This window comes from Aedes albopictus, chromosome 2, assembly GCF_035046485.1.
Source record: "Aedes albopictus strain Foshan chromosome 2, AalbF5, whole genome shotgun sequence".
Classification (NCBI taxonomy): Eukaryota; Metazoa; Arthropoda; class Insecta; order Diptera; family Culicidae; genus Aedes; species Aedes albopictus.
Genome location: NC_085137.1, coordinates 278,954,132 through 278,979,631, shown reverse-complemented (window position 1 = coordinate 278,979,631; position 25,500 = coordinate 278,954,132). Strand labels below are relative to the sequence as shown.

The 25,500-nt window shown below is 38.5% G+C and overlaps 1 protein-coding gene across 1 annotated transcript; it reads right to left on the bottom strand.

Moving 5' to 3' along the window:
• Nucleotides 1-1,625: 1,625 nt before the first annotated feature.
• On the bottom strand, nt 1,626-4,348 carry LOC134286590 (uncharacterized). Its single transcript, XM_062848224.1, has 2 exons — nt 2,387-4,348; nt 1,626-1,673 (listed from the first exon to the last, which is right to left on the bottom strand). The coding sequence occupies exons 1-2, from the start codon at nt 4,346-4,348 to the stop codon at nt 1,626-1,628; spliced, it is 2,010 nt and encodes a 669-aa protein (XP_062704208.1).
• Between the last annotated feature and the right edge of the window lie 21,152 nt (nt 4,349-25,500).

The following is a 25,500-nucleotide window of genomic DNA, read 5'->3' as shown; positions in this document are numbered from 1 at the left end:
CGGGTTTTCAATACGAAACATGAAAAGCGCATATATCCCACTGTGCGGTGCACAATGTGGGAAGGCGTCGGTTTTGGGTTCCTCACGAACACGTCAATTCCTGTTACTGGCCAACAACCAACAGGCCAGAGATGAAGCAGTAATCCGTGTGGCGCTCGAACCGGTGTCCGCAAAAGATTGCCTCGGGTAGGGTCTTTTTGCGGATCGGAACGATGGGACACTACAAAATCTCTTGTTGGTGTTCCAGCAGCGGTGGGAATGACGCTGGCTTGCAACAGGTTGCCCGTGTGCAATCGAACCGGTGTCCACAGTAGATTACCACGGGTGGGGTCTAGCTGTGGATCGGAACGAGGGGGCAGACGCTTGTTGCCTCGCCGGAAAGTGCTCCGTTGAGCAACGGGATGAGTGGACTGTATTCCAATCAAATTCCAATGCAGCGGGTCAGCAGCAGCAGCGGATGGCAGCCTTGGTAGTGGAATCTGGATCCAGGCGGTGCTCTTTCGGTGGTTGAAGGAAAAATCCGATTTCTACTCGATTTCACGTTTATTCGCGATGTGAACTTTTCGACGTTTACAAAAAAAACTGATCCTCTACGCGCCAAATGGCTTCTTTTTATACACCAATGTGTGTTGTTGTGTGGCTTCATGTTCTGGGAATTAGGCTCCGCCCATCAATTCAACGATAACAAAAAACTGGAAGGGCTGATGGAAGGAGCTTTCTAGAACTACAATTATCTTTCTTATTGCTAATTGGGGAAAGGTATTGGAGTTTAATTATGCTTATAATTAAGGTTAACAATGCAAGGGAGCAATGGGGTGAAACGGAGTGGGGATAGGGGGTAAAATGGACAACAATAAACAAGTATGATTTTTGAGAAACACAAATGAAAACAAGACAAAAAAAAACATCGTTCGGAACCGAACATTCTCCCCCCGGGAATCAATGCGGATCTACAGTGCGTTTACTTTACTCACGGTTTGCAGTGTTGCGAGTTAGGTGACGGTACCTCGGTAGACGTTCTTACGTAAGTCACTAAGTCATTGCCAGGATAACCCTACCTTGCCCGACCTCCGTGACAGTACAGAGAGGCTGTCCAATTTCACTACTGTAGAAGCCACACTCGCTAGACCCATTGAATCACGTTGAACGAGTCTGCAATGTCTGAGTATGCCAGCGAAAAGGTTGCATACTTCCAACATGTCAAACGATGCACAGGGATATCTTCACAGTGAGGAACAAATACAACAACCAATTCCAAAGGAATGGCAATCTCAACGCGTATAAAATCTAAAATATCTGCCTTCAATCGCACGGACTTCCAAACTCGAACCATTATGGACACTGAGACAAGAAAATTTACTAGCGGAAATGGAAGGAATAGAACAACACAATCTTCCGGACGACGGCTCATCACAGGCTGCAGAAAATTGAGATGAAATCGGAAATAGATCACGCATTCCTGCATAATCACACACATGGCTGATGTTGCGTTGTTTAACCAGAAACTCTGACACAATAGCAGCACTATTCCAGATGATTCATTCTGAAGGGTTTCTAACTGCTTGTCTCGAATAAGTAGTTCAAAAAATGGACCTTTATGGAAAAGTACTCTATGGTGGCAGACTCTACACAGCAGACGGGAACCATCCAAACGAGTCCTCACTTTGAACCATCTGCAAACAATCATCGAGTTCAGCGAACACAAATGACGGATGGGAGCCTCAGACAAAGTCACAACTATGGCCAACGCCATTCCAAGGCTCAGTGTTGGTTGGACAATAAGGAAGATTGAATAACGCAGTTCGGAAATAGTCAAATATTGGCCAAACAGACGATCGTCACGAATGGAAATGCATACAACTGACATAAGCGGTATGATATCGAGAGACTGAGGTTGTGGATACAATTCAGAGACATTGGTTTCAAGATGGCACCATTTCAAAAGGACCGAACCATTCCACCATGATCTGTTGCTCGCAGGACGTTCTGCTAGGTGTCCCTTGGAAACAGTAGGAAAACATTGGATTTTGTCACGGTGCGGTTTCAACAATGGATCATTGGCAATCTCCTTGTTAACGATTATCGGTTTACACATCGGGAACGAGTAACTTGTATCAATTGTCCAGAAATTTTGCAGTGGACTCGAAGAGGCGGTGGAAATTCTTGGTTTCATCATGTAGTGGAGAAAATAGCGGACTGACTCCCCTGGAAGAACTGCCTTCTGTTCATCAAGCTCGGCAGATCGTTGTTGAGGAATGTGAAATTCCTTCAGGACCAATGGACGATTATCTCCTAATTCGTGTACGGATTCCTGCAACAAGGGATTTTCAATGCAAGTACTGGACACACATTGACCAGTCGGGGGATTCAAATCCAGTTCACATACTTGTTGGTCTTGGAAAACTATGCCTTTGGCGTCGACAGTGTCAGCAGACTTCACTATATCCTCCTTCATTGGCCGCAGGGTGGTGGTATAACAATGCTGATTTGCATCTTCATTCTCATCGCCTCCAGCGACAACCCAGCCCAATCGGGTTTCCTTGAGGACTGGTAGACGATCACCTAGCATCAACTGTCCGGGCAACATCAAGTGGAAGAACAACTTAACACCTATCAAAAGCGACACTTCGCCAGGGGTATGGAAGGAAGGATCAGCAAGCGTCAAACAAGAGGGGATGTTCCAAGATTGTGGATCCAACTTACGAGCTGGCAGGGGACCTGTCACCACATCAGTGACCAAACATTCAATCTGGGCTTGATAATCCATTGAACGGGAACGGAACACAATATTAACCTTCTGGTTTAGTACCGATCGTTTACCGGTAGCTCCGAAAACTTCAACATGGGTAGGTACTCGTTCGATTCCCAGAGACTCCACAAATGAACAGGAAACCAAATGAGGTTGGGAACCACAATCGAGGAATGCACGGCAAGGGTGGGGGTTTCCATGGCTGTCTAGGACATCAACCATGGCCGTAAGCAACAACGTACTATCTGACCGGGGAACATTGTGGACCGAACTGGACAACGACGAGGAACTTTCAATCGGAGGGGAAACATTGGCACTTTCAACAACTGGGGCGGATTCTTGCTGGGGGTCCTCAATTACGGGCTTTGGCTCGGGCTTGGGCTCGTGAAGCAGGGTATTGTGTCTTCCTTGACACTCCTGGCATGATTTAGTGGAAGGGCACTTCAAGGCAGGGTGTCCCTTCCGCAAACAATTGAAACATAGATTGAGTTCTCTTACCTTAACTCTACGTTGGGGTACCGTCAAGGAAACAAACCTGTCGCACTTGTAGTTGGGATGATTCGCACTGCAGATCTCGCATGTCGCCTCACTATTAGCTAGGGGTGTAGCCATAGCGAACGACTTCGCCGGTGGGGGCTTCGAGATGGACTTCTGGTTGGACTCCTTGTCGGACAACGACTTCGGGTGGCTGGCTTCGCAGCGCTCCAACAACGAACAGCGCTCCTTCAGGAATATCACGGTATCTTCGTAGGTCGGGATCTCCTTGTGGGGAATGGTTCCCTCCCACTGTTTCCTCGTCTCGGGGTCGAAAGCATCGGAAAGGACGACGACGACAAATCGCTCGGAAACACCATCCAGGTTCTGGTTCAGCAACTTCAATCCTTCGACATGGCGGGTTACCTCGTTCAAAAGATCTCTCATTTGCTTGGAGCATTCCTTGTTCATCCGCTTTAGACCCAACAAGCCATGGATGTGAGAGTCTACCGCCTTCCGCTCATCCTCGTAAACGTCAAGCAGCAGCTCCCAGGCGTGGGTGAAATTTCCGTCGCTGAGTGTTTTTGGGTCGATGATCTTTGCGGCAGAACCACCTGCTAGTGCCCTTTCGAGGTGATGCAGCTTGACCGCATCCGAATCTCTGGATCTGGCCATGATGTCGGAAAACACCTGCTGGAATCGTGGCCAATTCTCCGGTTTGCCATCAAATGACGGTATCGGAACCGGAAGCGGTTGCTGCTGCACTATAATCTGCGCCGGATAGGCACCGGACGCGGGCACTACAGATGGAACAGGAGGTTGCGGGGTAGCGGACTGGATCAGGGTTTCGACCAGCATAGCGGTTTCGGTGTGCTGGTCTTCGAACTGGAGATACGTTGCATCGTTGTCGTCCAGCTTCTCCGGAGGCAGCAATGCGGTTATTTGGTGGTGGAAATGGAGGTACTCTTGGAAGTGGGCCTCCAAATTCCGGGAATACACCTTCAACTGCGGTAGCGTAAACTGTACGATGCCGGCTTCCGAAACCTCTTCAATGGTTTTTCGGATCCGGGTCACCTTGGCCTTCGCTTGGCCACGGAGATGCACGAGCGTCTTCAGCTCGGCCATTTTGTCGGTAGCACTTTTTTGGGGCGTGTGCTTCATCGACATCACTCACTTTTTTCTTAAGCACAAATACTACTCACAAACACAACTCAACTGTCTTTTCCAGCCCGAACAGGGCTCGCACACAACTGAATTGTCCTATCCGAAACGTGTTCGGACGTGTTCACACTTTCACTTTTTCTTCGTCCCAAATAGGGACACAACCACAGTCAACTGTCCTGTCCGAAACTTGTTCGGACGTGTTTCAACACTTCACTTTTGACACTCGCGCGAACTAACTTTCGGACCGCGAACGTCACCGACCGGAATGGAAACTTCTCGACGGACTTTTTCGATTCACCACCAGAGCGAGAACAAACCTTTCACTGCCACCGGTGCTGCTATCCGGTTCGATTCAGGACCAAACAATGTGCGGTGCACAATGTGGGAAGGCGTCGGTTTTGGGTTCCTCACGAACACGTCAATTCCTGTTACTGGCCAACAACCAACAGGCCAGAGATGAAGCAGTAATCCGTGTGGCGCTCGAACCGGTGTCCGCAAAAGATTGCCTCGGGTAGGGTCTTTTTGCGGATCGGAACGATGGGACACTACAAAATCTCTTGTTGGTGTTCCAGCAGCGGTGGGAATGACGCTGGCTTGCAACAGGTTGCCCGTGTGCAATCGAACCGGTGTCCACAGTAGATTACCACGGGTGGGGTCTAGCTGTGGATCGGAACGAGGGGGCAGACGCTTGTTGCCTCGCCGGAAAGTGCTCCGTTGAGCAACGGGATGAGTGGACTGTATTCCAATCAAATTCCAATGCAGCGGGTCAGCAGCAGCAGCGGATGGCAGCCTTGGTAGTGGAATCTGGATCCAGGCGGTGCTCTTTCGGTGGTTGAAGGAAAAATCCGATTTCTACTCGATTTCACGTTTATTCGCGATGTGAACTTTTCGACGTTTACAAAAAAAACTGATCCTCTACGCGCCAAATGGCTTCTTTTTATACACCAATGTGTGTTGTTGTGTGGCTTCATGTTCTGGGAATTAGGCTCCGCCCATCAATTCAACGATAACAAAAAACTGGAAGGGCTGATGGAAGGAGCTTTCTAGAACTACAATTATCTTTCTTATTGCTAATTGGGGAAAGGTATTGGAGTTTAATTATGCTTATAATTAAGGTTAACAATGCAAGGGAGCAATGGGGTGAAACGGAGTGGGGATAGGGGGTAAAATGGACAACAATAAACAAGTATGATTTTTGAGAAACACAAATGAAAACAAGACAAAAAAAAACATCGTTCGGAACCGAACACCCACGATGCTACCCTGAGGACACGTATGAATCTAGATCCGGAGTATTTCGATGTTATTTGTGTAAAGTAAATAAATAATCACATATGTGCACCACGTTTTTTTGTTTGTTTTTTTTTTATCAGAGGGGTTTCTGATGTAGAGAGGACCATCTTGGGCGACAGTGTGGCTGAACATACAAAACTCAAGTTGAATCTTTGGAGATCGTGGCGCGTAATTCTCACTCTAGCATTGATGTTTGAGGGGAAATGATCTACAAAATCGAAACAAAGTTGTTTCGTTGACACGCGTCCTAAGCTATGTAACAAATCTGATCTGGACTTGGTGTTAGGTCTATAGAACTATCGTCATTGAAATGAAAGCCTGAATGTGGTCCGGTTAGGTTTAGCCTGGAATAACGTGATTTGAACGTGTGTACAAAGTGCCTCTGAAGTTTAACTTATAAGCTCTGAAATCCTTTGACTTTGGTGACATTTGTCTCCTTTTGGAATCTCATCACAGCAACCTGCTTGCTTTGATGTCTATATCCCCATAGTATTTCTTAGTATTTTCTAGTATTTATCAAGATCTTGCAAAGTTTAGAGTTGCATGCCCCTTGTGACAGCATCAATTGTGGACGTTACTCAGGACAAGATGATTGCAAATCAGTGTAGTGGACGTGATACACAATATATTCGAATCAAAAAATTAAACCATTTGTCCTGCACAATCAGTGTTTTTCTTCATCAGTGAAAGATTTTCCCTAAGAATGGTAATTATTTGACTGTCCTCAAGTTCTCAAAAGTTTCAGCTCCGCCTTGGTTTTATTTTCTGCTTCATTTTTTTTCTCCAATTGAGAACAGATAACCAATCAAAACACGCAACAGAGGAAATTTACACGATGCTTAAAATTTACAGGTGCAACTCAAATCAGGCAATTAAATTTCAATTCTAGCGGAATTATGTGCTATTCTTGGCATTCCCTTTATGTGCATTAGTTGTAGCTTAAATTTACATGGATTTTTAATACTGTGCGCGCATCGTAGTCCTCTCGATCCATTATCATCACAACGTTTCCTTTATCCGCACGGGAGTACATGACATCACGGGCGTACCAGTCAACGAAGCTCTACAAAGCCTGCGTCGTCATTTGGAACGCAGCCGAGCTCCGCTTATATGGAAACAGCTTTATTCTGTGTCATTGAAAATTTTAAGAAAAACGATCAAGTGCTGTTGAGGGACTGCATTTTTGCTTGCTGCGCAGAATGCCGGAAGTGTATCCGGGTACTCTCAAAACTAAAAATACTCATATTTTTTCCAAGTTTGAATCGATTTAAGTGAACTTCGACTCGTTATAAAAAGAACCCATTTTGTTGGTTATGCGTAAAAAATAGAACGGTTGGGTCACGCGCAGTGTTGGTAAAATCACACTCAAAGCACACTCATGAACCGCTCCTGCGTGAGCAAACTCGCGCGCGATTCTGAATCATTTTCTCACGCGCGAGATTTTCATGCAAAATCTCGCTCTCACGAGTCAAGCGCCGAAATCTCATTCGCTTGTAAAACGAATCCAAATTAATTTGAACGACATCCAATGTTGTTGTACGATAGGTTTGCTTTTGTTCTATCATATAATCCAAAAAACTTCGATGCAAATTATAAGAACACCAAGAAATAACGCAATGAGTGAAATCGCGAGTCAACTCATGCATGATTTTTTCGGCGGTGAGTTTGGCGAGTCAAGAATCGCGCGTGAAACAACTCAAGCATGAGATTTGAGAATTTGAGTTTTTACCAACACTGGTCACGCGGCATTGCCAAAAGTACAAATTTTCTGGAACATGTCCTTATACCATACTATTGAGGGGCCCAGATGCAAAGGGGTGTAAGTGATCATTTTGAGCTGAGCATATAAAAAACATCTTCAGAATTCAAGCTCTCAGGAATATTTTAAAGATTATTTCTATGGTGATTAGAAAAATTACAATAAATCAGAAAAAAATGGGTCGATTTTGAAACTCCATACATTTTTTATGGGATGAAAAAATGGTGAAAAACTTTAAATCTTATTTACTCAGAAGTGGGTTTTTGTCGCTTACATCCCTTTGCTTCTAAGCTCCTCTATTCTAATATCGACATTGTTGGAGTTTGCGTATTGCAAATACATGGTCTCTCGGGAAACATGTTCCGTAATGATTACTTTGAAATCAATAGTTGAATGGGCCTAAGTTGGGCAGATATATTATTGCAGCTGGTCTATGGAAAATTCCTTTCATTGTTTTGTATGAAACCACGCGTATGGCAATCCGGGTTTCCATTAACCTACGGTGACCAGATCGGTTCTGTCGGATTTGTTGATGGATTAAATGAGATCAATATTGTCAAAATCGAAAAAAAATCGCTGGTATAACTATTATATATAGTTTACCTTCCTTAGTTTATTGACTGCAACTTCATATTATTAAGTAAAAAATCAAGGCATTGCACCTTCTAGAAATGCTATCAGACTCTTTCTTATTTCTTATTTCATTCAATGCTTCAATTTGAGTTTTTGGGTAAATATAGTATATTTGCTTTGAAATTATGTCAACCTTTTCTTTGTCAAAAATAATTTAAAACATAGAATAAAACTCAATAGCATCCGCAAAAGTTATCATATCTGCATATGATATAATTGTGATCAATTAAAACAAAGCCACATTTTACCTTCGCTCACGTAGGTACGTGTATGATCGTCATTCTCACAGCGCGACGAAAAAAAAAACAAAATAAAAACATCTCCGTCCGGAAAGAACCACTAACGAAACGACTATAGGCCTTTGTCGCCGCCAAAAGGCACCCCATGACGAAGCTCAATCATAAATAGTCGACCAGCGCTCTTTGTTCCTTGGAAACAAACGACGACGGGCCATGCGAACGCTACCACTGTTATGAGTGTTTCAGTGCGCATGTCTGCGCACCGCGATAGCGCTGTTGGTAAGAGAGAGAGAGAGGTTCATTGTTTGATCTTGCATTCAAATCTGTCTATTTTTGTTCTGTGTCTGACAAACAAGGGATGGGGGAATAGGGAAACCGCCAATACGTAGAACCAGCAAAGCTTCTTTCATCGCTCGCTTCAGGTGCTGTGATGGCCTCATTGGTAAAGGCGACTGATAATTAGCGATGGTAGGATTATTGGTTCAAATCCCGTCCGGGTTTGTAAGTTTTATAATGAACTAGAAAGTTTTTTATGTATGACCTATTATTTTCTAAAAATAGAATAACACACTTAAAATAATTACCCAAAAATGAGTATAAAATATCAGGTTTTACCCAATTTGATTTGTACCCTAATTGAAAATATCAAACTGTATTATAATTTTGATATATTTTATCAAAAACTTTTTGTTATTTTAACAACATCCTGCATCTAAATTATAACTGCCTATGTTAGAAAAAATCTTTATAACATAATAACACATTATGATATAATTTTGTTATAATCCCCTAGTCGGGTAACGATCGCCATCGTTTCAAAACAAATCAATATCGATAGATATCGAAAATTTCTCACTGGTTGACCGGGATGGCCGGGTCCCTGGGGTTATTTTAGAGAGGGTCAGGTTTCAGACTTTTAAAATAAAAAAAAACGGATTTGGAACGGAGTTTGAACAATTTTAAAAATTCCGGTATTTAACCCTCGAGCAATCATGCTGTTGTATTTTGTACAAAAATCTCGCTTTTTATACTCAGCATTAGCGTGGTGCTTAACCGCGCGATTGGTGGAAGGTTAAAATCTGAAACCCGACCATCTAGTCTAGGGTGTATGTTATGTGAATTACTGTACAGAGTACAATGCTTATTTTTGAAAATATTTTTTTTGCGCCATACTTAATACGTATATATACTCTACTACCACACCATCGGACTATCCATGACCTGGAATTCATCAAGCATCATACAGTCCCGTGGCATGGTGCCCGTTGACCTCTTAAACTTTAAAACAAAATCATTAGGAAACGATTTCTTACTATATAAGTACGAACAAGCGCAACTTAACGTCTCTGCCAGTGCCTTGTCATAGGTCGTTGATAAACTGGTTTTAAGTGCGAATAATACTCCCAACTTATACATACATGATCAGGGTAGAAATAATTATCACTTCAGTATTTGGAAGTTAATTATGTTCATCGTATTCTCTACGAGGATCCAACCTGTCAAATTATACATTTTCATTGAATCAAATTATGGGTTTCACGTATTAGATTTTAGTTTTGGTATAGCATATTAATGTAATATCACTATAACATCGTTTGTTATGTATATGTGCCTGTTAGAACTGCTTGAATATCATATTAGTTTCATGCCTTGCAATGGTAATTATTATTTGCGCCATACATCCACAGCCTTGCTAGTAACTACTTGACAGTCAAAGTACAAAACGGCAATGCAAAAACCTTCCTTCTATACGTCCCTCTGTATGTTTCATTGCCAATTGATATACCTATACCTAGCTTAGAGTTTTTTTTTTCTGATTATTTTCGAAATAGGGTAGTGGACATAGTTTGGCCGGGGCAGGTATTTTAACCCACCTTTTATTATATAATCTTTTTAAAATCTTGGCAAATTTTTATTGGAAGTTTTAAAAATAATTAGCAAGGTTCTAATAATAATTTGCATAGATTTTGTAGAGATTATGTGGTAAAATTAATAAAATGCCCAAGGTGGGCCAACATACCTGCCCGGGACAAAATACGTTCACTACCCTATCTATCTATCGACAACGGTCATTTTAGAAGGCAATGCACGATCCACCATTGAAGGAATTTCACGTCATCACTCGCAAAGAAAAATTCTATCCAGATTCGAAGGACTCGTTATTTGTGGTTGATCGGTATGAAAAAAATATATCTCGCGCTTAATATCATACGGGTGTATCTACAATGATCGATTTCTCTTCATCGATTTTCTTTTTGGATTATTTCGAGAAATACAACCAGTGTTCGGATAATCTCCTGATGTTTTTCGATGCAGAATGACTGACTAGGACTAGCATCTAGAACAAGAAAAATAACTGGAAATGATTCACCTGTCAAGCTATTGACCAAAGAGAAAATCGAAGAAGAAAAATCGATCATTGTAGATACGCCTGTATCATACTATATATATATATATATATACTATATATATATATACTTCTTTCCAGAGATCATACGCAAAGAGAGAAGGGGTCTCTGTTTCATAATCAAAATCGCTGGGTGGAAAAAAACAACTTTGTGCTTTTTGGCTAAAAAGCGCCGCTGCTTCCGAACAGTAAGCTTAAAGTACGCAGCCAACAAAAAGGAAGCTTCGGCCAATGTAAAATGTTGAGATAAAAGCAAATGCATGATTGGCTAAATATTTGGCGATCAAAAAGATGATAATGAAGAAACATTTGGAACATTGAACAGAAAACAGCAGCTTCAACAGCATGATTACTTGGGTAGCTTTCCCAAGCCGGTTACCCCATAAAACCCGAAAAAAGACCGAAAAAACCTGACAAAAACCGCAAAAACTTTGCTATTTTTTCAATAGTTGGTATAATTTGTAATGTTTTTATAGTTTTTTTATTGTTCCCTTTTTATTTTTGTCCCCCCTCGTATCCGTTGAGAGGTCTCGGACATAAAAGAAAATTAATATTGGCATCGGCCTTACAATAAAACCAGCAATATCCAATATCCATACATCGATATAAAACATGCAGTTGAGTTATCTGTGAAATTTCCTCGCAAATTGAGTTTATTTTTATTATTTATTTTCGCTTGACAAATCAAATTTAGTTTCATCGGATGCTAGAACGACAATGATCTCCACTTAAAAGGTGTTTTATGAATCCATTAATTTTGATTGATTTTGTTCTTCAGTGAAGGCCAAAGTCTTCCATGCAACATTTTATACCTACAGTTACTCCCAAAATTGAGCGTACAGCATTGAAAAAATGCTTATTTGCTAATTTTGTTCCTTCAAATAAACTGACAAACATTTCAAAGAAAAACCTTATGTTTACCGTGATACCAGCTACATATTAACAAAACAAAATCACTTATTTAGTTACTCAAACACTTTATATGAATTAAATTTAAAAAATATGTTAGATTTCAGTGACACAAAATTGAGCGTACAATTCCGATAAGTTCCCGTTATTCGATTCAATCGGTGTTAATTATGGCAGTTCGTATGAAAACAATTTCATGTGTATTTCTGTACTTCTGTTCGATAAATGTTTTCGTTTGTGTTGTCAGTTTTGAGCTAGGTTTTGAGTGAATTTAAGCAATATGGAAGACAAAAGGAAGCAAACTGATTTATCTTCCAGGAAACTTATCGTCCGTTTGTACAGCAAAGGTAAAATCCATGCGAGAAGTCGGTGATATGGTTGGACACACTTTTCCACAGTGTAGACGGTCATAAACAATTGGCGATACGGAGATAGACTGCCGAATAATCCTGGAAGAGGTCGAAAACGCATTCGTTCCATCGACGATAAACATCTGATTACCCGTAGAGTGAACAAAAATCCAAAGATATCCGTTCCGGAACTGGCATCGGATGTGTCAGAGATGATTAACAGACCGCTATCCACATAAACCGTCCGCAGAGTACTCCAAAAGAACAATCTAAACGGCCGAATTGCTCGTAATAATCTGTTTATTTCGCCTGTAAATAAAAGAAAGCGACTAAAATTTGCGAAAAAGTAAATTTCTGAAGCTGTAGCGTTTCGGGAAAGCGTTCTGTTTACGGGCGGAACCAAAATAAACCTGTTTGGATCCGATGGAAACTAGAATAGAAAACAAATCGTGTGGAGGAATTAAAATACAGAGTTTAAATCCTGGAACTTGAAACCGACAGAAAAACACGGAGAAGGAAACGTTTTGCTTTGGGGCTCAATGGCAGCAAGCGGAACAGTAAACATTGAGTTTATTGATACGACTATGGACAAGATGCTGTATTTGAACATTCTGAAGAAGCATGTTAAGTCAACTGTCGGAAAGTTCAAGCTACCGTTGAATTTCTTCTTCCAATACGATAATAAACCGAAACACAGTGCATGTATTGTAAAAGAATAGCTGCTTTACAATGTGCCAAAGCAGCTAAATAAATGCACCACCGCAATCAGCAGATCTCAACCCGATCGAAAATCTGTGGTCTGAACTCAAGGTAAGGGTCAAAAATGCTCATCCCACCAACAATAATTATCTGAAGTTGAAGATAATAGAGGCATAGAACAAAATTCCATTATCGACTACAAAAAAGTTAGTTCATTCGATGCCTAACTGACTCAAAGCTGTAATCGACGCCCAGAGTGTACACACCAAATACCAAACCTAGTGTGCGAACGATTCATTGTTGACCGTAGATCACTTTTCTCTAAGCTCTACCTGGTGTATGTTCAAGTGTACGCTCAATTTTGTGTTTCTGAAATCGTTGTTGTTTTATTATTTTATTAATAATAAAGACAGGAAAACAGTGAATTGAATCTATTTTTCTATTATCATGAAATTCGAAAGATGTAATCTTAAATGGAGCTAGAAAATATTAGAGCAAGCTACTGTAAGTCAGAGATAATACTGTTCGAAGGTGTAAAACCTGTGTGTACGCTCAATTTTGAGAGTAACTGTATGTCCCACTCCAGGAGAAGGCGTAGCAATGGAGTGCGTAATTAAAATTCTCATAGCTACACCACTTCCAACGATTCTGTACCTAAATTAAACGGTTGTCCCCGTTTCTTCAATCGTGAAATTCAACAGCTTGTGTCAATCATGTTATTCATAAGTGGATAATCTGATTGCCATATTTTTTTTATTGAAGATAATTTCCAGGATGCTTTTCAATACTGGCTTTGCAAGCACTAGAATAGAATAGAATAGTCGTCCATGCAACATTTTGTCATTTTTCGATTATACCCATTAGATGAAATAATTTCGAAAAAGAAAGTTTGGTTTAAAAAAAATGTGTTGACGCAAGTTTCGTCTGGATCAAAGAGACACAAACTGAGCGCAGTGTATTTTACGGCAGCTTCAATGCAATATAATAACTTTCAAAAAATTTTCACTGTATTTTAATTTGAGATAACATACATCTTACACACACCTTATCTAGATTCCCGGAATAACGAGGCAATGTAACTTAGCAGTAAGTTTTCTCACTATCTTTTTAGATAATTGTATTGTCAGTTTTACCTAAATATATATTGCTGTGTGCATTAAAAACGCAAATATCGAATGCTGGAACACCAAATGCGGTAATATTTTCTAACGGGTGTTTTTAGATCCTGGTTTGGTGATGATATTAGTAATGGTTACTAAGTTGCCTTCGGTAACATTGTGTTACCGCGTTTGGGGCAACGTTTGCATTTTGAACACACACAGCGATACAATTAACACCGCCCTAACAGATAGTTTAGATAAATGATGGTAAAATTAAGTATGCAAAGTAGCCTTATTTGACAACGTCGACATGTCGAGAAAATTTCTTGGAAATCTGAGAGGGCGCTGCCAACATTTGCTAGCGTCGGTGCTAGTGCGTCAAATGCCAACAAGTAATACAAGATTTTGGCATGCAATTGAGGACTATTCGTTGCACCCATTGTAAGTTATTCAGACACGAATGCCACACCCAAACGCGATAAAGTGTCTTTAATAAACAATAATAATAATAATAATAATAATAATAATAATAATAATAATAATAATAATAATAATAATTGTAAGTTTTTGAGGAGAAAATAAGTCATTAGGCACATAACAATGAAAGTTTGTAAAATTATTAATAAATGACGGGTCGGATAGGTTTGATCAGCAAAATGTTGGTGATTCCTAGCAATAAAAGTTTGGTGTGTACAGAAATCGACGTCTGAAAATGTTATCAAACATGAACGACACCATTTCACCGTTTATGCCCGTTGTTACTTTAGGTGTTTCATATTGTTTAGTTAGAAGTTTTTTATTCTGGTGGCAATATATAATCGTTGTATATATAAGAATAAAGACTACAAGATACAAGACAAGATACCAGGAGTTTCTAGAGGACTTGTTCACGTTGTTCACGTAATGTTTCATGTAAGTGAGATTATCCATTGTATTCATGGAAATATTTTGATTGCTGAATGTTCCACATTTCAGCTCAATATTGTGATATTACATATATATAATATCTACCGGTCTCCAGTTAGCCTAGTGGTTAAGGCCATGGATCGTCAATCCGGAGGCGGCGGGTTCGATTCCCGTTCCGGTCGGGAAAATTTTCACGACTCCCTGGGCATAGTGTATCATTGGACTTGCCTCACAATATACAAATTCATGCAATGGCAGGCAAAGAAATTAATAACTCTGAAAGCGCTCAAAGAACACTAAGTTGAAGCAAGGCAGGCCAAGTCCCAGTAGGGACGTAGAGGCATACAGAAGAATAAGAAGAAGAAGAAGAAGAATATCTACCGTTGAAACAATAAGAAAATTATTTTTTTTACTGGTCAAGAATATTTTCGAAAAATTCAAGGTAGTTTTTCTTGACCAGCCAATGTATTGTAATGATGGATGAATATAAAGTTTACATAAATATTAAATATTATTTCGATTCACGATTTACAGAGATAGCGAATAGGCAATAAAAGTTAATTGTACAAAAACTATTGAGATTGAACATAACGGGTGAGTCGATAATTATTGTGCCATTTTCGAACTAACGTAACTTTTTTCCTGCTTCACCGAAATCAACCAAATTTTGCACAGTTTTTCCTTATGGTCTATTGTTTACATCTGTTTAATTGTGCAGTTGTCAGTGAGATTGTGGTCGCCATGGAAAAACAACAGATAATAATTCGTAAAAAATGTTGTACAATCGCATGCATAAATCTAAAATTATGGTATCGCGCCTTGGAAAAAATAAAGGTTATACATTATCGGAGCATGTTAATGTTCGTCAATAGGTTTCAGGAACGGTTGTCAGTGAAATATAAGCCTGGAGCTGAGTGAGAATTAGGCACGATGCGCATAAACAAACCAGAGAGCGCTAATTACTTGTTTCAAGGAGAATCCGGACATGTCTTCATGGAGGGCGTCAATCGAAAATGACGTGAATTTTACTAAAACGCATCCTCAATTTGAATCGATACCAAAAAGTTGTAATACATATGTATACTAAACTACTGTAAAAAGTTTGTTTCATTTCGATAACTGTAGACTATTTGTGAATCAATTGAAGGTAGGGTGGCACAATATATAACGACTCACCCTTTATTAATCACTCACAAAGCTACCCTTGAAATTTATTGGCACAATAGAAATTGTAATTGATCTAATAATTGCTGCTTCCTACAGAAAAAACTTAAACGCAACCGAAAACAAAAATAATAATTAACCATTAATGCTAACTCCCGCTATTTCCATGCATGCAACGTGAACATACTGTTCAACAAATGGCAAAAATAAGCTACTGAAAGTAAATATATAAACATGTATATGAATGCTGCGTAGGCTTTCGTATGTCTACATTACATCATTGCAATAACAGTTATGTTTATAAGTGATAAACGAACTTTAACTTACAAAGCTTCCAATGTCTTCTTCCGATGAACATTTTTGCTGAATTTGTTCCAGGTCAATGATGGGCACTGATCGCTATCCAATTTGAATTGCTTGCGAACTACACTTGGAGAGATCTGACGATCAGAAAGCAATTTTTTTCTTCCTTGACAATAAATCGCTCACCATATGCAGTGATCACAATTAACCTGAAGACCTTTCACCGAATGCAAAGGACGATAATTTTATGATTGTCTGTTCAAAAATAATATTAGAAATACAAATACCACGACATGAAAACGGATCCGAATAAGTTTCAGCAAACTAATCTGAATGACACTAATTTAGAAGACGTTTTTTGTTAAAGATACCTACAATTGCAGTGAATTTTGAATAGACACGACACCTGAAATTCGGTCATTCGAGTATAACCAGACAAACCCAAACGGGAAACAACCAACTACCCGTAATACTCGAGCTTATCAACGGAACAACCGTACCGTCCGACCGATTTGTGTAAACTAGCCGGTAGCGGTCAGCATTCAGGTTTGGAGCTTCGAGGGTACTTTAATGATCATACGCAAAAACTCAACTTCCACAAGCTCGCAATACTGAACATGCTTTGAAAATCACTAACACGACCATGATGTTCGAAGGGGAATGAGTGGTCATGACCGTACATTGGCTTAACTGGTAAGGTTTCGAAGACTGTTGATGCACGTAATTGTTCGTGCGATGGCTATGAATTAAAATTCTACGATGTTATCGAGTGCTTTGAATGGTATTGAAAAAAAAAACTTATCATCACTAGAAGAGAAACTGTTCAATCTCACAAACTTATGAAATAAGTCATTGAAATTGTGGTAAGACTAGATTTTTGTTTAATAATTCATGTTTCATGTTTTTGCAAGGTACTGTGTCATTAGGCCGAAGTACGTTAGGTCGAACGTTTCATTAGACCGAATGGGTCATAATAATAATAATATAATAATCCATTTATTTATCATTTGATAATTTACAATAAAACATAAATTCATCTTATTATCTAAACACATACAAACAAATTCATCTTCTTCGAACATTAATAAATCTTATTGTCTAAATCGTTCTTTAATCCACCTCACACAATTTCTCTTGAATTCAGGAACACTTCTCATAGTTCTTATTTCAATTGGCAATTCATTAAATATTCTTATTCCACTAAAATAAATTGATTTTTGCGTACTTGTCATAGTAAATGGCACAACACGTAAATCATCACTTCGTCTAGTTGAATAATTATGTATGTTTCGTCCACGCAAAATAATATTTGTCAAGTATTCCGGCAAGAGGTTATTAGTCAATTTAAAGATTATTGTCAATACATTAAAAACTACATTAGTCTGAATGAGTTCAAAGCCAAGGACGGGCAGCCTAGTTGAATGATTTGATTATGTTAAAACCCTTAAAAGATGTGGACAACTTTTTTGCATAGTTTTACCTATAGCTTTTGACCCAGTAGGTGGATTTTCAAAACCAATATGTTTTTATCAAGGGGATTAGTTGTACTATCATATGCATACATGGAAGTTATGTTATGCTAGAACATTTTGGAGATATAGCTGCAAATGTAGTGTACACCACTTGTTCTTCAATCTATTCCACGTTTTATTTCTATGTACTTGTGATATATTTCAATGGGAATTGCTCAATATTCTTTGTTTGGGTTGGGGCTATTAGATAGAAATGTCATAGGTCCTTTTACAGAAGTAACATAGATCTCCAGGTTATCCAAAACGTCCAGAAGTTTTGAACTTTGTCTACTGAATACAAATAGTTGTGTTTACTTTTTAAATCACTCGAAGCTGATGAATTACATTAAAATATACATTTTGAAACACGAAATGATAGTAGTCATGACCTGGTGATGTTCTAGGCAACTTAAAATAGCTCTGGAGTTCTGATTGTAACGCCTTTACCTGTAATAGTATATCAAACTAATGTATGAATGTCAGAACTGATTTCATTAGATCCATACATGTAAATCAGAGTATGAAAGACTAACTGCACATCAATGGCGATACCCAGTATTTATCTCATTTGATTCTAACATATAATACAAGTCGAGGGAGACAAATCATTTTTTGATGTTACATATATGGTTAAGGCCTCCAAATCTACACTCGTCACAAGGCATCGGCTATACGTCAAACTAACTATATTGCGTTTTGGTAGTAATAGAAGATCAGTTGATTCACGTGATGATTGAATATACATCTTAGAAGCTTTCCGGATCATCCAAACTATTCCGAAAATGAGACATATGGTCTGCATGAACTCCTGGAGAAATATTTAAAGGATTCCCGAGGAATACTCTGGGAACTCCCGGAGATATTCCCGTGGAATTCCTGGAGGAATTATCGAGGAACTCCTGCAGGATTTTTCGAAAGGTTCTCGAAGTAAATCCCGAGGAACTTCTTGAGGAATTCCAAAACAGCTTCTGAAGGCGTTTCCAAGAAACAGCCGGGAAACTTGTGAAGGATTTCACGAGAAGTCCCAGAAGCATTTCTTAGGAACTCGTAGAGGTATTATCGGAGAACATCACGATGAATTTCTGAGGAACTCCTGGAGGATGTTATGGGTAATTTCCGGTTTGGGTAATACTATAAAAATCATTTTTATGTCAGTGGATGCACAAATAACACAACGAGATACTACAAAATATTATGAGGTATAACAGAAATAATCGTGGAAGAATTACATCGATAAAGTAAAGAGATACAAGAGTAGAGCTAGAAGTTCTTAATTCCAAAATTGCTTGGATGGCCTAGATCACCAAGTGAATGTGGCTTAGTTAGAAAGGTACTCTGAGGCTCTAGGAAAGAGTACCGTTATTTTCGCTAGCATTAGCTACAATAAAATTATCCTAAGATTTCCTGATATTGACATCCTTACTTAAAATATATTGGGTGCATTTGTATGCCTGTGGACTCCCAAATAGCAACACATAGACAGACTCGTAATATTATGAGGTGCGACAGACACAATTGTGAAAGAATTATGCCGATAGAGTAGAGTGAAATAAGAGTAGAGCCTTGTAGACCTTGAAGGCCCTAATTCGGGAATAGTTTGGAGAGCCTGGAATATCTCATGAATGTACCAAAAGTATTATAGTTATACACTAAGGTTCCATCAGCAGTATATACTACATTCCACGAATATTTTTCACATTTAAAGCATGATACATTGATACAGTATGTAGATATTGTAACCCAAACTTCAAAGTGTATTTGAGGCCATTTTTTGCACGGAATGACCAACTTCCACAATATCGAGTTACTCGTTGCATTGCGAGGTCTAATGGACATCAACATTACCTAATTTCTTGAACAGAGTGAACACAAATGATGGTAGATGTTGTAGATCTTAAGAAAATGAATGCCAGAGTAGTTTGGATGACCTAGTTCACCCGACTCATTACCATAAACTTTCTAGGAGTGCTTTGAGGCTAGTACCGTAGACCATGTTCTGTGATCATTCATAGTGTATAAAATTTGGTTTAGAAAGTTGGATTTATGACAGAAATTTCAGAGTACTTCGGAGGCCTTAGAAAAGCTCTGAGATCAAAACTTCAACAGTATGTGATGGGTAAATACATTGCATGTCAAGGATCAATGAAAACTATTGATGATTAGAAAAACGATGAAATTTGAGCAAAAACATGTACAATTTACAAAAAAAGCTTTTCGGCTACCAGCAAAAGGAAGGGGAGGTACCATGCATTTATTTGCACAAATATTCCCCTTGACCATAAAAATGACTCCAGGGTAAAACAAAGAAGATATTGTATTATTACCAAAAAAAAAGATCGTCCCGGTTGTTTACGGGTTAACCATAAAAATACGTTAATTGTTTTATTTCTGCAACAAGTTGAGATTGTTCTTTTTCTACACAACGAATAACATAAAGATGTTAGTTCTTTCTTTGAAAGGGAGTAAAGCTGTGGGTCCCGATATAAACCAGCCTAGGGTAAATGATCCCGTGAACGAAGAAAAAATGAACCACAGCGATTCATGTTATTCTATGCGCGTTGCAACAACTTTTATTTTGGGTTTCGTTCGGAGGATCATTTGAATGAATGTCTGCAGATTCAAAGCTAAATATTACTTGCAGTACATATATGAAAATAAGTATAAAATGTGATATGTGTGCTCTATTTTTAAAAGTCATAACCAATTTTAACTGATATTAACTTCAGCATGGTTTGGATGATCTGGGACATCTCTAACATACAAGAAATAAAGGGTGATACGGTCAAAATTTGGTCACACAATTTGTTTCATAACTTGAGACTGCGTACACCAAAACAGCTGATTTTTGGACCAGTAATGGTACCAAACCATAAAATTTTCATCAAAATCGGTTTAGTTTTTGCGGAGATATTGTGAATCCTGAAAACTGCAATTTTAAAATTTTGTACAAAGAGGATTAAAAAATAAGAACACATTTTTACTTTTTTATTTATAGAGCCAGAAATACTGAACCAATTTCAATAAAAAAATTTCTGTATGTAAAGTATACATATCAAAATGTTGTGTAAAAATTTCATTCAATTTGATCCAGCCGTTACAAAGTTATATTTGTTTAGGTGGTCAAATTTTGTCAAATTTTGTCAAGTCAAGTCAAATATTGGTCACACAATTTTTTTCATAACTTTAGACTGCGTACACCAAAACAGCTGATTTTTAAATCAGTAAAGGTACATTATATGTTGCTTGTACCATAAAATTTTCATCTTAAGCGGTCTAGTATTTGCGGAGATATTGTTGAACCCTGAGATCTGCAATTTTAAAATTTTGTGCACAAATAAGAACCCATTTTTACTGTTTTATTTATAGAGCCAGAGATACTTAACCGATTTCAATGAAAATTTTTCTGTATGTAAAGTATGCATATCAACATATTGTGTAAAAATTTCATTCAATTTGATCCAGCCGTTACAAAGTTATATTTGCTGAAGTGGCACCCGGTCAGTTATTTTTCATGTTCAAACTGCTACAACTTTGAAAGTATTCATACAAAATGGCTCAAAATTTTACAAAGAACATATTTTCATAATAGTATTACACTGTAAAATTTTGATAAAATCGGAGCAGTATTGGTAGTTCTATAATCAAAATTGTGCTTTACTGACCTTAAATTTCCGAAAATTTACTATGGAGCGCCTTTGTACAAAATTTTAAAAAGGTAGGTCGATGGTTTTATCTGTATATCAACCAATACTAAATCGATTTTGATGAAAATTTTATGGTATAAGCTACATATCATGTAGCATTACTGGTCCAAAAATCAGCTGTTTTGGTGTACGCAGTCTAAAGTTATGAAAAAAATTGTGTGACCAAATTTTGACCGTATCTCCCTTTATGATTGAATTGATCTAATAAGACTACTGCAATACTCTACACTAAGTTTGAAATGTAGCCGATGCAATCTCGTGCCCAAGTTTGAGGGGTTAAACCCCTCACATTTCCGAAATTGTATGAACTAGGTGCCACTCCGCCTTTACGAAAACTACGAAAACCCCTCCCTTGCCGTATTTTTAGTGCATGAGCCTGAGCCGAGTATTTGCTACGGGTTGTAGATATGAAGACCTTAACCATATACTATTACAAATGACCTCAGATATCCCTGACGCACTAGAAATTTGTCTCCCATAACTAGCATTATACATGTAATGCATAATGGCATGCATAAACCATATGTCTCATTTTTTGAATAGTTTGAATGATCCGGAAAGCTTCTAAGATGTGTGTTACGAGCGTTGATTCGGAGACTTTAACCATATAATATAAAAAAGTGATGCTTCAGATATCGCTGATGTGCTGGAAATTTGTCTCCCACGACTTGTATTATATGTTTGAATCCGTATGTTTTAGCTTCAGAATGGTTTGGATGATCTAGAAAAGCTTCAAGTTATATGCTATATGGTCGAACTTATCATTTATGTCTACTGAAACACACTACACCAAGTTTTGATCGTGCAGGATGCTTTGTTACGAGTGTAGATCTGAAGGCCTTAACCACATAATACTGAATGGTGACCTCAGATATCTCTGATGCTCTGGAAACTTCTCTCCCATGGCTTGCACTCTGTGTATGAATCACATGGGCAAACTGTGATGTTAATGCACTTCTGTTAATATACCATTTCAAATTCAAACCATATTTCTCAACTTCAGAATAGTTCGGATGACCCAGGATGCCTCTATGATGTGTATACAAGTATCATATGATTCAACTGATCTTCCATGACTTCCAAAACACACTATACCAAGTTTGAAATGCACCCAATGTGTTATTACGGGTGTAGATATAAAGGCCTTAACTTCAGAATGATTTGGATGGCCTAAGGTATCGCCATTGATGTGCAGTTAGTCTTTCATACTCTGATTTACATGTATGGATCTAATGAAATCAGTTCTGACATTCATACATTAGTTTGATATACTATTACAGGTAAAGGCGTTACAATCAGAACTCCAGAGCTATTTTAAGTTGCCTAGAACATCACCAGGTCATGACTACCATCATTTCTTGTTTCAAAATGTATATTTGAAAGTTATGCATCAAGTTCAAGTGATTTTAAAAGTAAACACAAATATTTGTATTCAGTAGACAAAGTTCAAAACTTCTGGACGTTTTGGATAACCTGGAGATCTATGTTACATCTGAATAAGGACCTATGCCATTAATATCTAATAGCCCCAACCCAAACAAAGAATATTGAGCAATTCCCATTGAAATATATCACATGTACATAGAAATAAAACGTGGAATAGATTGAAGAACAAGTGGCGTACACTACATTTGCAGCTATATCTCCAAAATGTTCTAGCATAACATAACTTCCATATATGCATATGATAGTACAACTAATCCCCTTGATAAAAACATATTTGTTTTGAAAATCCACCCACTGGGTCAAAAGCTATAGGTAAAACTATGCAAAAAAGTTGTCCACATCGTTTAAGGGTTAAACAGCCTATTTTCATTAGCGCATTTGCCTACAAGTACACGCGGAAAATCCTTGAGGAAAGGAACAGCTGCGTTTTTTGCTCCCCTTTTACTCCATTCTCATGGGAGATCCCAAGCAACACACATGTTATATTAAAGTTACGACAGCGCAAGTTTTGGTTGTATAGAAGTTTATTTTACGTTATTTCAACACTATGTTAGAATTACGTAAAATAAACTTCTATACAACCAAAACTTGCGCTGTCGTAACTCTATTATAACAAGTGTGTTGCTTGGGATGACATTATGGTGTTGCCTCAAGTGTGGCTGTTCCTTTCCATGACTATTTGCCGCGGGGAATTTCGTGCAAATGCGCGTTTGGAACATTAAAAAGGCTTTTTTTAACTGTATTAACGAGATTTTTAGCCCTAGTTCATCGAGGCTTAAAAAGTCTGCACGGTGTAACATATTCATAGATCGTTGAAAATAGCTGCAGGTGTAATTGGAGGTAAATAGCAATCATAAGAACATATTAAAGATCCTTTTAAATGCTTATTTTGCCCCATATGTCCCAACAACTGCTTCACATGTGAATATTCATTTTTTCCTAATCTTTATAAAAAAAATGGAATGGTGTTTGTATGTCACGAATAGGCTCGGGAACGGGTCAACAGATCGACATGATTCTTTCACTGTTGCATTCCGCCAGGCCTCCGACGTGTTCGTACGAAAAAATAATGAAGAAAATCGACCGGGAACGCACCGAAAACGAGAAAATTTGAAATTCCATTTTGTGGGGAATTTTCCAACAGAGCTTCATGTCAAAAAACACAGTAAGCAGGCAGAACGACGTTTGCCGGGACAGCTAGTTATGAAAAGATTTTTTATGTTACTGATTTGAAGTTGATTTGTTTGGCATAAATAAAAAGCGCTAGATCTATTATCAACAGAATCATCTTCGGGACTTGTACGATTCGCCCCATTTTGCCCTATTTTCATGAAAATAATGAGAATTAAAACGTATTCATGAAAAACAAATACTGAGCTATGGAGCTATGGAACTTTGAAATTAGTTTTAGGCGCAATTGGAAGCTAAGACCAAGCCCACTCATGGGCTCCATCAAGCGTTTTAATGTTAAGTAGAGCCCCGAACAAAGAAGCGAACCGCACCGGTCGCTGCTAAGTAGGGCTCGAAAGCGAAAAGTTTACGTACGGTTCGTAGCAGGGCTTAGAATATAGAGACACGCAAAGTACGGTCTCTATCTACAGGCTCGTGCGCTCTCTCGCGTTTAGCTCTCTGGGTAGCGTAAAGAGGAGACGAAAGAACATGAGTATGGATTTGTTGCCAGGTATATAGTTTCTAGAGAATGATTTTCTTGTTTTGTATAGGTGGGAATTTATTTTAGTTTGCATCAAATATTTAAAATATTTATTTTAACATGCTTTGAAATTTTTCAACCAAATAATATCATAGATCGTTACACGAATAACACAACAAATTGTCTGACATACAATTATGATAGAGTGACAATACAAACGCAGAAAAATAAAAGGTTTAAATTGACAAGCTTTGCTTAAGTATGTTATGAATAAAGTTTTCCCTTCTTCTCCAATTTTAGGATCATGCATATCGAAAATGTATTGATTTTCTCTTAAAAATAGTTACGATTGTTCATAATCGCACCTTTAGTTTTTGATTCGGCCAATCGTTATGAAACTAATATTTGAAGAAATGTATAGTGATTCAGTGAGTTTTGCTATTTTAACACGTACATGTTTGGTTTTGCACATTTAGAAAAATTTCCAAATAAATAACTCGCGAAGTTCGTTCCGACAAGTTCCAAAATTATCGTCATCCGTCGCAGATTCCGGTGAGAAGATATGCTTATTTTCTTACCCGAAAAGATACCATTTGACGGTAATAAGTGACCACATAGTTTTCTTTCTTCACTTTCCGGGCTGAGATCCCCCGCTTTGAAAGAGCTGTGCCTCGCGTTTCGTTTTGTCGTGTACAGGTATTTCGAAAAAGGCAAAGGAGTTTTGGTTTGATTTCTGTTTTTGAAAATGGTGGTCGTCAGTGGGTGGTGTATTAAATATAAATTTAAAAATATATATTAAATAAACGAGACATTAGGCCAGTGTTGCGAAACTCATGCTCACGAGTAGAAAATACTCACTCACCTTACTCATTTGTGAGTAATGCTCACGCTGTGAGTTACTCACGTATGAGTATACTCATTCGTGAGTAATGACGTCATACTCACTTGCGAGAGTATGACGTCATTACTCACGCGTGAGTTACTCATTTTACTCACGGTGAGTTTAGTGAGTAATTTATTTTTGTTGGTTTGAAATGAT